This window comes from Primulina tabacum, chromosome 3 (genome assembly GCF_025594145.1).
Source record: "Primulina tabacum isolate GXHZ01 chromosome 3, ASM2559414v2, whole genome shotgun sequence".
In the NCBI taxonomy this organism is placed as follows: Eukaryota; Viridiplantae; Streptophyta; class Magnoliopsida; order Lamiales; family Gesneriaceae; genus Primulina; species Primulina tabacum.
The window spans coordinates 14,773,351-14,786,562 of NC_134552.1; the positions used below are offsets into that span (position 1 = coordinate 14,773,351).

At 34.7% G+C, this 13,212-nt stretch overlaps 3 protein-coding genes across 4 annotated transcripts; 2 read left to right on the top strand and 1 right to left on the bottom strand.

Moving 5' to 3' along the window:
* Positions 1 to 648: 648 nt before the first annotated feature.
* Positions 649 to 2,274, bottom strand: LOC142539010 (uncharacterized). The gene has a single exon (XM_075644306.1). It carries the CDS (start codon positions 2,039 to 2,041, stop codon positions 1,130 to 1,132), a length of 912 nt encoding a protein of 303 aa, XP_075500421.1. The 5' UTR covers positions 2,042 to 2,274; the 3' UTR covers positions 649 to 1,129.
* Positions 2,275 to 3,440: 1,166 nt separating this feature from the next.
* On the top strand, positions 3,441 to 7,184 carry LOC142540688 (uncharacterized). Of its 2 annotated transcripts, XM_075647030.1 has the most exons (8): positions 3,474 to 3,521; positions 3,555 to 3,574; positions 4,335 to 4,707; positions 4,840 to 5,067; positions 5,159 to 5,513; positions 5,613 to 5,737; positions 5,879 to 6,014; positions 6,686 to 7,184. In XM_075647030.1, exons 3-8 carry the CDS (start codon positions 4,364 to 4,366, stop codon positions 6,923 to 6,925), a joined length of 1,428 nt encoding a protein of 475 aa, XP_075503145.1. In that variant the 5' UTR covers positions 3,474 to 3,521; positions 3,555 to 3,574; positions 4,335 to 4,363; the 3' UTR covers positions 6,926 to 7,184. The 2 variants fall into 2 exon arrangements, with proteins under 2 accessions (XP_075503144.1, XP_075503145.1); XM_075647029.1 differs by having other exon boundaries at positions 3,441 to 3,574.
* Positions 7,185 to 7,897: 713 nt separating this feature from the next.
* On the top strand, positions 7,898 to 10,385 carry LOC142540689 (ras-related protein RABB1c-like). Its single transcript, XM_075647031.1, has 6 exons — positions 7,898 to 8,176; positions 8,676 to 8,815; positions 9,024 to 9,106; positions 9,183 to 9,387; positions 9,495 to 9,563; positions 10,052 to 10,385. Exons 1-6 carry the CDS (start codon positions 8,131 to 8,133, stop codon positions 10,142 to 10,144), a joined length of 636 nt encoding a protein of 211 aa, XP_075503146.1. The 5' UTR covers positions 7,898 to 8,130; the 3' UTR covers positions 10,145 to 10,385.
* The last annotated feature ends 2,827 nt before the right edge of the window (positions 10,386 to 13,212 follow it).

The window sequence follows — 13,212 nt, forward strand, 5'->3', positions numbered from 1 at the left end:
TATATAAGAGTACATATTTATGAATAATTATATATTTTCGTTTTAATCATTTTAAAATTTATCATCCAAAATTTAAATATTTGAAACCATGTTATAATAAAAATATTATTTTTTACCGTCAAGTAGTATAACCATGTCAAAACATTGATCAAAGTTGCTAAAATTTTATATCTACTAAATCATCTCATATACTTTATCTAAGGGCATCCGCATCCGTCGGAATTAATCCATGTTAATAACTCTACATCTCATAAAAAATGATGGAGTCCACGAGCCACATATTCATTACATTAACATTTCCCCATTATTAACACACACCCACATTCATTTAATTTCAACTTTTATTATTTATGGGTCCCACTGTCCACTTACTCATTTTTTATTTTTAATTATTTCAATTTCTTTCTAATATTTCTACAAATTTTACAACAAATATTACTAAAAATAATTAGTATTATTATTTTAAAAATAACTCAATTCCAATATTCATTAAAATATTATTAAGAAATGAAAAAAAAGTTGGACTTTTTTATTTAAAATATTATTTAAAAAATGAAAAAACAACTGTATAATAGTTTTATTTATTATTTTATGAGTTTTATTTATGTAAATTTAAAAATTTATTACAAATTTGACTAAAAGCGTACACATAGGAAACAACAGTTGAACATAATGAAAAACAACATATAAATCAAACATTTTGAAATTTGTAATAAACTGACTTCACTAATTGTTGTTGTACTCTGTCCAAATATGCTCAACTAAGTCGGCACGAAGTTGGTGATGTAATTGAGAGTCACGTAGTTCGGAATTTCTACGGAGATAATCATGAAATCCTCGGTTTGAGCCTTGGACAGGTTGTGCGGGTTCGTCACCTTCGTCGTTAGACCAATTTGTCACGTTACAACCCCTCATCCTCAACAATCATGTTGTGCAAAATAATGCATGTTAACATAATATATTTTAATTTTTTTCTGTACCAATAACGAGCTGGACCTCTAACAATCGCCCATCTAGATTGGAGCACTCCAAATGCCCGTTCAACATCTTTTCTTGCAGACTCTTGTCTTTCCTTAAACAATCTCCTTTTAGGATCCTCCGGACAAGGAAAAGCCTTAACGAAAGTAGCTCATTCCGGATATATTCCATCCGTTAGATAGTAACCCTTCGTATAATGAGTGCCATTAACTGTGAAATTGATCTCCGGGGCATTTCCTTGCAAGATATTGTTGAATATGGGAGATTCGTACAACACGTTAATATCATTACGTGAACCCGCGACCCCGAAGAATGCGTGCCATATCCACAGATCTTGAGATGCGACTGCTTCAAGTACGATTGTCGGCGACCCATGGCCTCTGGTAAACTGCCCTTTCCAAGCAACTGGACAATTTTTCCACTGCCAGTGCATACAATCAAGGCTACCCAACATGCCAGGGAATTTGTGTTTCTCTTCGTGCATTTGAAGAAGACGTTGAATATCATCAGCATTCGGCCTTCTCAGGTATCGATCACCAAATATTTCAACCACATTTTGGCAGAATTTGAAAAGACACTTGATGGCAGTTGATTCCCCCATACGTAGGTACTCATCAAGATGGTCGGCAGGGACTCCATAAGCCAATTGACGTATAGCAGCTGTGCATTTTTGTAGTGGTGACAATCCTTTCCTTCTAGCAGCATCGTTCCTCATTTGAAAATACATTGAATTGGCCTCAAGTGCATTCACAATGTGAAGGAATAACTCTCTTCGCATACGAAATCTTCTTCGAAATATATGATCTTGATACACTGGGCTGGCGGAAAAATAATCATTGACGAGCCGCAAGTGACCGGCTTCACGATTTCTTTGGATGAACCTTCTTCTTCGTCGAATATCGTTACTACTTTCAGAAGATTCATGTATTTCTCTGCTTAGTTCAAGCATGCATAACATCATTTCTTCTCCCGGATCACAAATTTCGTCATTAACTTCAGCTTGTACTTCGTCTTCGCTTGTTGGGCTAAAGCTGGAGCTCGAGCTGCTCGAAGAATGAGACATTGTATACAAATAAGGATTAAAGAAATAAATATTGAACCTACAAATAGAAGTTTGAGAATGGTAGAGAATATATATTGAGTGTGGTTGATGAGTAGAAATGTGTTGGATGAATGAATAAATTTGTAGAAATTGATTTGTATTTATAGTGATTTTTTATTATTATTTTATTTAACTAGCCGTTATAGTTTGTATTTTACAATATTATATAAAAACTAGCCGTTATAGTTTGTTAAATATGATACGTAGTATTTATTTTTCAAAAGAGTCGTTAGCGAATAATGTTAGCGATGGTTTTTGAAAAACCGTCGCTAGTAGTGACTTTTTTTTATACCCATTAATGCACCAATGTGGGTGCCCTAATTTATACCCATTAATGCACCAATGTGGGTGCCCTAATAATGTTAGCGACGGTTCATTCTCATTAATTTCTTGGCTGCCATGTCAGCGAAGATTAATAATTTTCTTGCCCACATTGGTGCATGAACTTTAATGGGCGTTATTAACACCCATTAATGTACCAATGTGGGTGCCCTAATTCATACTCAACTGCAATATTTTGTTGTCAGTACTTTCACTTCAAAAAATATAAAATCATGAAGAAAAAGAACTTGGAACTGCTGGTTGCTATAACTTTGACTGGACTTTCGTGGACCGGGTCCACTAAGCAATTTTAGAACATCGGTCCACAACCGTGTTTTCTACCCATGGGTTAAGCCAGCAATCTGAATTGCCACGTCAACACCTAAGTATTATGATAATAAATCATAAATAAATATTATTTTTGTTAAAGAAAAAAATTTACGATAAAAATAAAAATCTCAAAATTATAAAATATATTAAATTATATATTTTATAAAATTTTATTCATTTAATTGTATTTTTTTTTACAAATTGAGAGATATATTTATAAATTTTATTTGAAATCACGTACATAATCACACACTCATTTTCAGTATTTACGTTTTTTTTAAATGGCTAACAGTATGTTTGGCAATCGGGATTTGAGATGATTTCATGGGATTTGGATTTCAAAATCTTATTTTTGCTGTTTGGCAAAGTGATTCAAAAAAAGAATTCGGATTTGTTTAGAATTTTATGGGATTCATGGGATTTCGATGAGTATATTCAAATCTCATCAAATTTAATAAGATTTGGTAGGATTTGGATTTTAAAAACATACAATTACTTTTTTATGCAAAGCACATCAAATTTTATTTATATTTAGATGATTTCTATTGATAGCTTAGTAAAATTTTAAAATTTTAAATTCGAATACTTTTTTTATCAAACAAAAAATAGATTTGTAAATAATATTTTTAAATTTTAAACTAATCACCAAATTGAATTGAATTTCCAAATCCAAATCTATATTTTAAAAAAACCAAAGACACCGTTATTTTCAATAATTTTTATTTAATTGAAAAACTCTAAAGAGTTGTAGAACAGCTATCCTCTTCTTCTCTCCAAATCTCTCCACACACCAATCGGTTTTCGCGCAAAGGATTCGTCTTCGCCAATCGGTTTCGCGCTAAGGTTCGTAGATCTGTCTCGTAATGTATATTTGTGTGTTTTTTGGCGATGCAGATCGAAGAAGCACGTGATTGCTTTTTTTTACTGTCTAATCTGTTATGAGTTTGTCAAATCACGATTTAACTTTGAATCATAGATCAGGGTTCGTTGTTTTTATTGTTTCCGAGAATCTCTATGTTCTTAGTGTTATTCGTTTGTTCTGAATCGGGATGTTGAGTTCGATGGGTTGCAGTTTTTCTCTGCATGCAATTGATAATTTTTGAAATTTGTGTCACCACCATGTCAAATTTCTGTTTCTTCAGGTTGTTTTAGTTTAGGCTTGTTGCTTGGGTCTTTGGTTGATCAAATAAGGTGTTAATTTTTTTAAAATAATTAAATCTGGTGACAAAAATCTTGAAACCCATGACCATTGAATAGATTGGTGCAAGATGCTAACCAACATATTACATACTAGAGATTATTTTTCTTGGGTCCTTTTACCTTTATGAATATCCATCTAAAGATTTTTTTATGCCGAGGGTCCATTTAAACAAGTGTGGTTGACAAGTATGTGAATTTTTAGATTGAATTTTATAGTCGATCTATGTGGACACTGGTCTTTCATTTTCGCTACTGTCGTTTAGAAGTCTCCGAAGTCTTAATCTGCTGCACATTAGATAGATTCCCAGTTTGCTTAAATATCGAGCCAACGGTGGCGCCGCGGCCCTATATGTTTGAGGGTACATGTTGCTGAAGAATTTACCTTTTCCATGTGATTATGCAGTTTGGTTGAAATAGTTTGATCGACAAAAAATGGGAGGTGGATTTAGGGTGCTTCATTTGGTCCGCCCTTTCCTTTCGTTTCTGCCAGAAGTTCAGTCTGCAGACCGGAAAATACCATTCAGAGAGAAGGTTATATACACTGTAATTGCTCTTTTTATTTTCCTGGTCTGCAGTCAGCTGCCGCTATATGGAATACACTCCACAACGGGCGCTGATCCATTCTACTGGATGCGTGTTATTCTTGCTTCAAACCGGGGAACAGTGATGGAGCTGGGAATTACACCCATAGTGACATCTGGTATGGTTATGCAGCTTTTAGCGGGCTCAAAGATCATTGAAGTTGACAACAATGTGCGAGAGGATCGAGCCCTCTTGTAAGAAATTTCATATTTGTGAAACTTGACCCTCTCAATCTTCTTTAAATCAAGCTTAAACCATTGTTATTCTTTGCAGTTTGGCGCAATTTGTATTCTTCTCATTATGGTTTATTGTTTTCCCTCGTCCAGAAATGGTGCACAGAAGCTGTTAGGCATCTTGATAGCAATTGGTGAGGCAGTTGCATATGTTCTATCAGGAATGTATGGCAGCGTTGGACAACTAGGAGTTGGGAATGCAATCCTCATAATCCTGCAATTGTGCTTTGCTGGAATCATTGTTATTTGCCTTGATGAACTTCTCCAGAAAGGATATGGTCTGGGATCTGGAATTTCTCTCTTCATAGCAACCAATATTTGGTAAGAGTGTGAGAGTGGCGTTATTGATTCCGTATTAATGTATCTACTATGGGAGTTGATATTTATCTATGTAAGTTTTCTTCTCTAACAGTGAAAACATTATCTGGAAAGCCTTTAGTCCAACTACCATAAACAGTGGACGTGGAGCTGAATTTGAAGGTGCTGTTATTGCTTTATTCCACTTGTTGATCACTCGAACAGACAAGGTTCGCGCGCTGAGAGAAGCTTTCTACCGACAGAATCTTCCCAATGTTACCAACTTACTCGCCACTGTCTTAATTTTCCTTATCGTCATATATTTCCAAGGGTTCCGTGTTGTTTTACCTGTGAGGTCAAAGAATGCTCGTGGACAACAGGGTTCATATCCAATTAAGCTTTTCTACACTTCAAATATGCCAATAATTTTACAATCTGCACTTGTGTCCAACCTTTATTTTATTTCCCAGGTACCTAACTGAATTTCAGTATTATGAGTTAGTCCAAACTCATAGAGACCTATTCTTTTCAGTATTGATGAGAGGCTAATATGATTTGATCCTGTGCAGTTGCTTCATAGGAGATACAGCGGAAATTTCCTTGTTAACCTTCTTGGAAAGTGGAGGGAATCTGAATATTCTGGTCAATCTGTACCTGTTGGTGGCCTTGCTTATTACATAACTGCACCATCGAGGTGATCTAGAATCTAGATCTTTGCTTTTGTTTTCTGAGCCTTCATATTTTATCTGTTTCTGCTCTCAACTCTGTTGATGACTTCAAGTAATTTTTTAGACGTCAACTGATAAGCCTGAAGATAGTTCCTTCTGATTTGCAGCTTGTCAGATATAGTAGCCAATCCTTTCCATGGATTATTTTATATCGTATTTATGCTGTCAGCATGTGCCTTGTTCTCGAAAACATGGATTGAGGTCTCAGGATCCTCAGCTAAAGACGTGGCTAAGCAGCTGAAGGTATCGTCATGTACACATTGATAATCTATTTAATTCTTTATTCATGAATTTTGAGGTTTTTTCCATTTGCATGCGAGAATATGACCAAGTGATTTTTGTTTATTTTAGAAGGAAATTTATTCTCCTTTTAGTTGGTGGAACGGAAGTTGTCATTTTTTGCCCTTTTCCTTCAGTGATTGTCTTGAAGCTTTATGTCTCGTTTTTTTCGCCTTCCAAAGTTTCTCTCGTATTTCTTCTCATCCCATCTCCTAGAGGAATGATAGGCCTACTAGCCCACCAATTTTTAGATTGTTTTAATTTGGCAAAATAATTTTGTCTCATCAACTTGCTAACCTGGTGAGTGCTGTCAATGTATTTTAAGTGAGGTTACGTGGAGTTTCAAGTGCCAGTTTTATGGTAGTATTTTTGGTCCCCGGGTAAGGAAATTTGGTGTTATCTAATGTAATCTTATTTTGCACCACCAATTTAGTTTTGCGTTACAACAGATCTAAATAACTTTGTGTGATGAATTTTGCAAATTTACAAATTGCATCTCATCATCTTCATAAGCAATATCTTCCAATCTTCCTCACATTTTATATTTTTCAACTAAGGATTTCCTCTACGTTCCTGTTAGCACAAAGCACGTGATTTAAATCCTTTATTCATCGTTATGTTTCTGGGAATTTCAGGAACAACAAATGGTGATGCCTGGACATCGTGAATCAAACCTTCAGAAGGAGCTAAACCGTTACATTCCAACTGCTGCTGCATTTGGCGGCATCTGCATTGGGGCTTTGACAGTATTGGCAGATCTTATGGGTGCAATTGGTTCAGGCACTGGGATTCTACTGGCAGTCACAATCATATATCAATATTTCGAGACGTTTGAGAAGGAAAAGGCTAGCGAGCTTGGTTTCTTCGGTTTCTAATACGTTGTCACACTCTTGAGAGACGACTACACGGCCTAAAGGATTCGTTTTTTGCAAGACAAGGAGCATGAAGAAGGATTCCCAGAGTTGACATGTTAGAATACTTGGCCTGTTGATTTTGTTAAATGTTACTAGGGCAGCTTATGTTGATTTGAATTTAGTTTTGTGAATTAAATTTTCGCATTTGACCTCAAACCGAGATGTCGTTCGACAAGTGTTAAATATTGAATAATGAATTTTACACATTTACATTTAAAAATATGCACGACTGTACGGGAAAATCGGTTAAATTACGGTTTTAATCTTTTATTTTTTCAAATTACATGTTTTATTTTTGTCATATTATAAGTTAAATTACGGTATTAATCTTTTATTTTTTTCAATTTTAATCATTTTTTATTGAAAAATTATTGTTATGATAAAAATTATCAAGTTATGTTAAAAATAGTTTGTGACGACAAATATTTGAATCTATACTATTTTATTAAGTTTGAAATACTTAGAGTAACTAACTTTGGTGTCATGGTCTATTTTAATAATTATATATATTAATAAAATGTTTAAATTTAAATGTAAGTTATATATAGTTCAGCGGATATAGTCATTGTTTCTTGGGGTTTAAGTTATAAGTTCAATTCTCATCGAGATCATTTTTTTTATTTTTTTATTTTTCAATTTATTTTTTAATTTATATATCAAAACTACAATGTATTCCTTGCTATTTCTTATAATTATATTTTGATCTTTATTTAAATATAAATCAAATGAATTATAAAAAAAATAGTATACAAGCACGTAACGCATGCGTCGGCGCACTAGTTTAGAGGAAAGACGAGTCAAAATCGAAAAAAAAGGTGTAAATTAAATGACTAAGTTAAAAAAATTACTTGACGATGATACTAAAAGTAAAAACCATGCATGCTATAGTTAAAAAAAATATAATTTTCCATGCAAAATCCTTGTAATCAAGAGAGAGATTGGAATATCTTTAAGGAAAGAAGGAATTATTTCATTCATTTTTGTCAACCGTCGTCGTACTTGATCATTGAAACGCTTTCCTCTCTAATATTCACAAATTTGCTCGGATTCTTCTTGAAAATCGAAGATCCATTCACTTAATCGATCTTCGATTGTTTCTCCGATCTCACTACCTTTATTCCTAACCGGAATTCTGCAGGAATTTTTGAGTTTGATTCGGAGGAACCATGTCTTACGCTTATCTCTTCAAGTACATTATCATCGGAGATACCGGTAAATTCTTATTTTTCTCGAATCTTGCTAATCGTTAATGATTTGTTGGTTATCTAGCCATTTTAAAAATCAATTTTTTTTTGGTATCGTCTGTGTTGTGTTGGTTGCTTGTTTTCTTATTAATTTGTTGAATTGAGGTATGATTTGTTGTTACATGTTATTAAGGTGTTCCATCATTCTAACATTTACGTTACCGATGATTACATATAAGATTTATATCTCTTCTTCCACAAAAAGTCATAGGAAGTTCATTTTATTTTAATATCTGGGATGAGAAGTTTGTAACGTTTTAAGATTTTTTTAATCTGATTGTCCCTATGAAGTTTATGTGATTTGACCCCTGACTATGGTTGGATCCAGTCTTCATATAAGTGCACATTGTAAGAAATACGGTCAGAATCCGCTGTCAGAACTTGGAAGAAAATAACGACTTTTGACAGCATCGTTGGGCTTTGTTTGATATGCAAGGGTAGAGGCAATTGATCTTATTAATTTGCAGGTGTTGGGAAATCCTGCCTACTTTTGCAGTTCACCGACAAGCGATTTCAACCAGTTCATGATTTAACAATTGGTGTTGAATTCGGGGCTAGGATGATCACAATTGATAACAAGCCCATCAAGTTGCAGATTTGGGACACGGTTTGTCTTCATGTTCTTGTGCCTTGATCTTGTATGAGTTATGGCTTTACGATCTGAAATTCTAGAACAAGCCTTCATTTGCCTATAGCTGTTGAAAGTGTCAGATATTGGATTAAGCCAAATATATTATCGATGTATCATTTAACAATTGTTTTCTTAACTTACTGGATACAAATGATCTCATTTAATCAGACTTAAAAAATATCAGGCTGGTCAAGAATCATTCAGGTCTATTACAAGGTCTTACTACAGAGGTGCTGCTGGGGCATTGCTAGTTTATGACATCACAAGGTAGAGATTCCAAGACAATGTGGGCTTTGAATATAATTTGTGTTCCGATTAGTCAATCTGATATTTAATTCTGCAGGAGGGAGACTTTTAACCACCTTGCCAGTTGGTTGGAGGATGCAAGGCAGCATGCAAATGCAAACATGAGCATAATGCTGATTGGAAACAAGTGCGATCTGGCTCACAGAAGAGCAGTAAGCATAGAAGAAGGGGAGCAGTTTGCGAAGGAGCATGGCTTGATTTTCATGGAGGCTTCTGCCAAGACAGCTCAGAATGTTGAAGAGGTTTAACGGGTTTTTTTTCCAATATAAATAAATACCCCTTGGAGTGACTTGGGTTTCATTGCATTCACATTTGTTCCAAGTCTCTTATTATCAATTTCTGTTTTTAGGCATTTATAAAGACCGCCTCAACAATCTACAGGAAGATTCAGGATGGAGCTTTTGATGTATCCAATGAGGTGAGATATGATTTGATTCTTGAGATCATAACTTGGAGTTTTTGTAACAATGTTCTGTTTATTAGTGAATTTACTCTGTGGACAAATGAATTTATCCGTTAGTGGTGGAAGATATGATAAATATTTTTTAATGTTTGGAAATGCATGAAACATTCGAGCTGGAAACTCTCCCTCTTAAATATATTCTCCATTAAGGCAAAAAATGATACATTGATAGGGTGGAGAACTAGAGATGTCTACTATTATATAATTCGATAGGATGTATCATCAGTGCAACACCGCTGTAAAATAATATATACACCGTGTGGAGGATGATCAAACTGAAAAACTGACCTACTAATTTTGAATGTTTTGAGATATTGTATTTTCAGAATTAAGATGTTTGAATTGCATTGTAAAAGGATAGACAACGTATAATCAACAAATTTATTTGTTTATGTTAACCAACTGTACTGGCTGGCTATGTCTATTATTTCTTTCTTGTATAGTCAAATGGGATCAAAGTTGGATATGGAGGTGTGTCCGGACCTCCAGCAGGAAGAGATGGTGCTACTTCTCAAGGAGGTGGTTGCTGTAGCTGAAAATCGAGCTCGATTACTCCCTCTCGTGGGAAGCATCAAGCCTACACACGTTACTGTTTTTCGCGAACCAAAAATACCAAGAAAAAAAAAAGGAAGAAGAGAGAAATCGAAAATGTTTTCTGTTTATCTATTATTTTTAATATATTAGTCTTCACCACTCCAAGTTGTTTCTTTCTCCTCTTTTTTAAGTTTTCAGATCAATTACGTTTTGTGAAAGTAAATAAATAAATTGACCGAAGTGCATATTTGTGGATCGGCTTCTAGGTGTACATTTGTAATGCCCGAGAATTTGACTATTGTAATTTGAGATGATTTATTGATTTTGAACTGAGGTGATTATAGCCGGGCCATTCCGAGACCAGACTGGGCAAAACATATGAAAAGTACAATGTTTGGACAGAACTGTTGGCGCCCGAGCGGTAGGAAATGACCGCCCGAGCGCCAGTGTTCAATAAGAATACCATTCGGGCAGAATCTGTGGCGCCCGAGCGGTAGAAAATTACCGCCCGAGCGCCAATGGATAACAAGCCGAGTACGGGGCAGAGTGTACGGCGCCCGAGCGGTAGTTTATAACCGCCCGAGCGCCGATTGAAAATCATGGAGAATGGGACACGTTGCCTTTACATGCAATTGATATATATAAAAGCGATTCCTTCATTTCCTCCGGCAAGAAATCGAGGAGAAGTTTAAGAGAATTCTTAAGAAAAATCCTTACGCCTTTATATTTCAATCCGTCCGTCCGAATTGTAATCTGACTTCAGTACTGCAATCCTATCAACGTAGGCTACAACTTGACGTAAGTTTTGCTACGTTTTGACATGCTTTGAAATTATGTCATTGTCAGAATTGAATAGGATTCATATATGATGTTCTTGACATGTTAGACATCATAGAATCGAAGTCAGATTGAGAAACAGACTGATTATGGAATTGTTATGATTTTCTGATTATATTGATTTGAAATCGGACAGATTTAGATTATGAATGAGTTACAGACTATATCGGATATGAGTTATGATTTGTAATTGAGGTCTGTTGATATGGTAGTGACGAGGATACTGAGATTGTGTCGTTCTGTCGTGAATTGGATTAAATCCAGATTAATCAGATTCAGTGTTGAACTGAGAATAGAATATTGATATTATGATTCTCGACATGTCGTTTCAGATTTACAGAGATAGTCTTGAGTTCAGAACTGAGATTGCGGCAGACCGAGACTACAAACGGAAGGTATAATTCAATGTGATATTGGGAGATCGACTTGAGTCGGTTTAGACTTGAGTTTCCCTAAAGCACATACTTTACTTTATTGCAGTGATATTGCATTGATTTGATGGATATACTCGTTCTCTTGATTTATAGATAGCAGGTATCAGACGGGAAATCTTGTGACAGAAGTGCCTGATAGTGGTGGGATCGCCACGGGCACATTGCATGATGTCTCAAGATGGGATATTAGCGATAGAGCTACAGTCCATGACGGATAGGTCAGGACACCGGATGTTGGTTATATCGAGTAATAGGATTGGAATTCTTCTATTACGGAATTCGATATAGGAACACCATATTTGGTTATATCGAGTAATAGGAACAGAGTTCCTTCTATTACGGAATTCGATATAGGAATACCACATTTGGAAACCGGGATCCCTAGACTAGGATGGAGTCTAGTCTGAAACGTGGAGTCACGTATATGTTTGACAGTCTACGATTGTTTATGTTTCAGATTTTGATACATATATCTGTTACCTGATTACATGCTTTATATTTGTTTATATGATTGCATGTTTCGTTGATTTATACTGGGATTTATTCTCACCGGAATTATCCGGCTGTTGTCTTGTCTGTATGTGTACATGACAACAGGTGGGACGGGATCAGGGTCCAGGATATGAGGAGAGATCGTGATAGAGTGGAGACTTCGGACTTGGATGTATATAGGGTTTTGACACTTGATATTTAGATGTTGAACCTTAGTTTTACTGATTTGTAGACCGTACAGGACATGTACTTTATTTTATACTGAGTTGTATATTAGTTGATTTCACTACGTTCCGCATTTTAAAAAGAAAAAAATTTTAGACCCTGTTTTATAATTGATTAATTAGTCCCAATGATGATTAAAAACTTGATTAGCGTCCGGGTCCCCACAACATTACCTTCATTTTAATGGTTTGATCTGTGGATCATAAAATAGAGACTATTAATTCAAAAATGTTTCAGGAATTGTTTTACATTTTAATTTAAGGAAGTATTTTTAAACTATTTAACCAAAAATATCTTTTTCTTTAAGAACTATATTTTAAAATCTACAAATCATAGTATGTCAAGATATATGGAAAAAAATACACATCTCATTTCTCAATTTAACTTCAAAAAGGATTTTTGAGGAATATAATTTCATTGTTAAGGAAAAATGCAAATTCACTAGATATTTTTTAATAATTTTATAATTTTTTTTTAATTTTTGTTTCGTTGTTTTTTTAAGAAAAAAATATGCTAAAATTACAGTCGTCAAGATATACGAATTCCTTTTTTTGGTTTGTCTAATTTTTTTTTTTAAAAATCACCACTTTGATATGTCTTGTTTGATTGTTTTTATGATGGTTTATATATTTTAGCATTTTTCTAACTTTATTTATCTATTCTATTTTATTAAATTGAGGAATTACAGTAACCATCTAAGAAAGACATCAACTTTTTCTTTCAATTTTACTTTTATATGATATTTGATGCAACCCAGACGAAACGGACGAGTCGGGTCAGAAACTCTGCCGGGTAATCTATCAGGATATTGAAGGAAATAGGAGTTTAGACGCCGGGCTTGGATCGTAACTTCTCGAGCTCCTTGGAGGATCTGTGAATAAGAAAATAACCACGTGAATGGGCGCCGGAGGGGAGTCCGGTGTGGCCACTCCGATGCTTAAGTCAGCAGGGTACTCAAGCAATAAAACCAATGTAGCCAAGTAATGGCTGTGATGATTGGTGTGTAGTAAATGAGAGTATTAAATGTGAATCAATATCTCAAAAATCGTAAATGCAAGTAAAGGACCTGATATTTATAGTAG

Excerpts from the sequence above, each read along its gene's own strand:
- LOC142540688 (XM_075647029.1), top strand. The coding sequence starts at position 4,364 with ATGGGAGGTGGATTTAGGGTGCTTCATTTGGTCCGCCCTTTCCTTTCG. Across the intron at positions 4,708-4,839 it reads CGAGAGGATCGAGCCCTCTT|AAATGGTGCACAGAAGCTGT; the intron begins GTAAGAAATTTC and ends TCCCTCGTCCAG. Across the intron at positions 6,015-6,685 it reads ACGTGGCTAAGCAGCTGAAG|GAACAACAAATGGTGATGCC; the intron begins GTATCGTCATGT and ends TGGGAATTTCAG.
- LOC142539010 (XM_075644306.1), bottom strand. The coding sequence starts at position 2,041 with ATGTCTCATTCTTCGAGCAGCTCGAGCTCCAGCTTTAGCCCAACAAGC.
- LOC142540689 (XM_075647031.1), top strand. The coding sequence starts at position 8,131 with ATGTCTTACGCTTATCTCTTCAAGTACATTATCATCGGAGATACCG. Across the intron at positions 8,816-9,023 it reads AGTTGCAGATTTGGGACACG|GCTGGTCAAGAATCATTCAG; the intron begins GTTTGTCTTCAT and ends AAAAAATATCAG. Across the intron at positions 9,388-9,494 it reads CAGCTCAGAATGTTGAAGAG|GCATTTATAAAGACCGCCTC; the intron begins GTTTAACGGGTT and ends TTCTGTTTTTAG.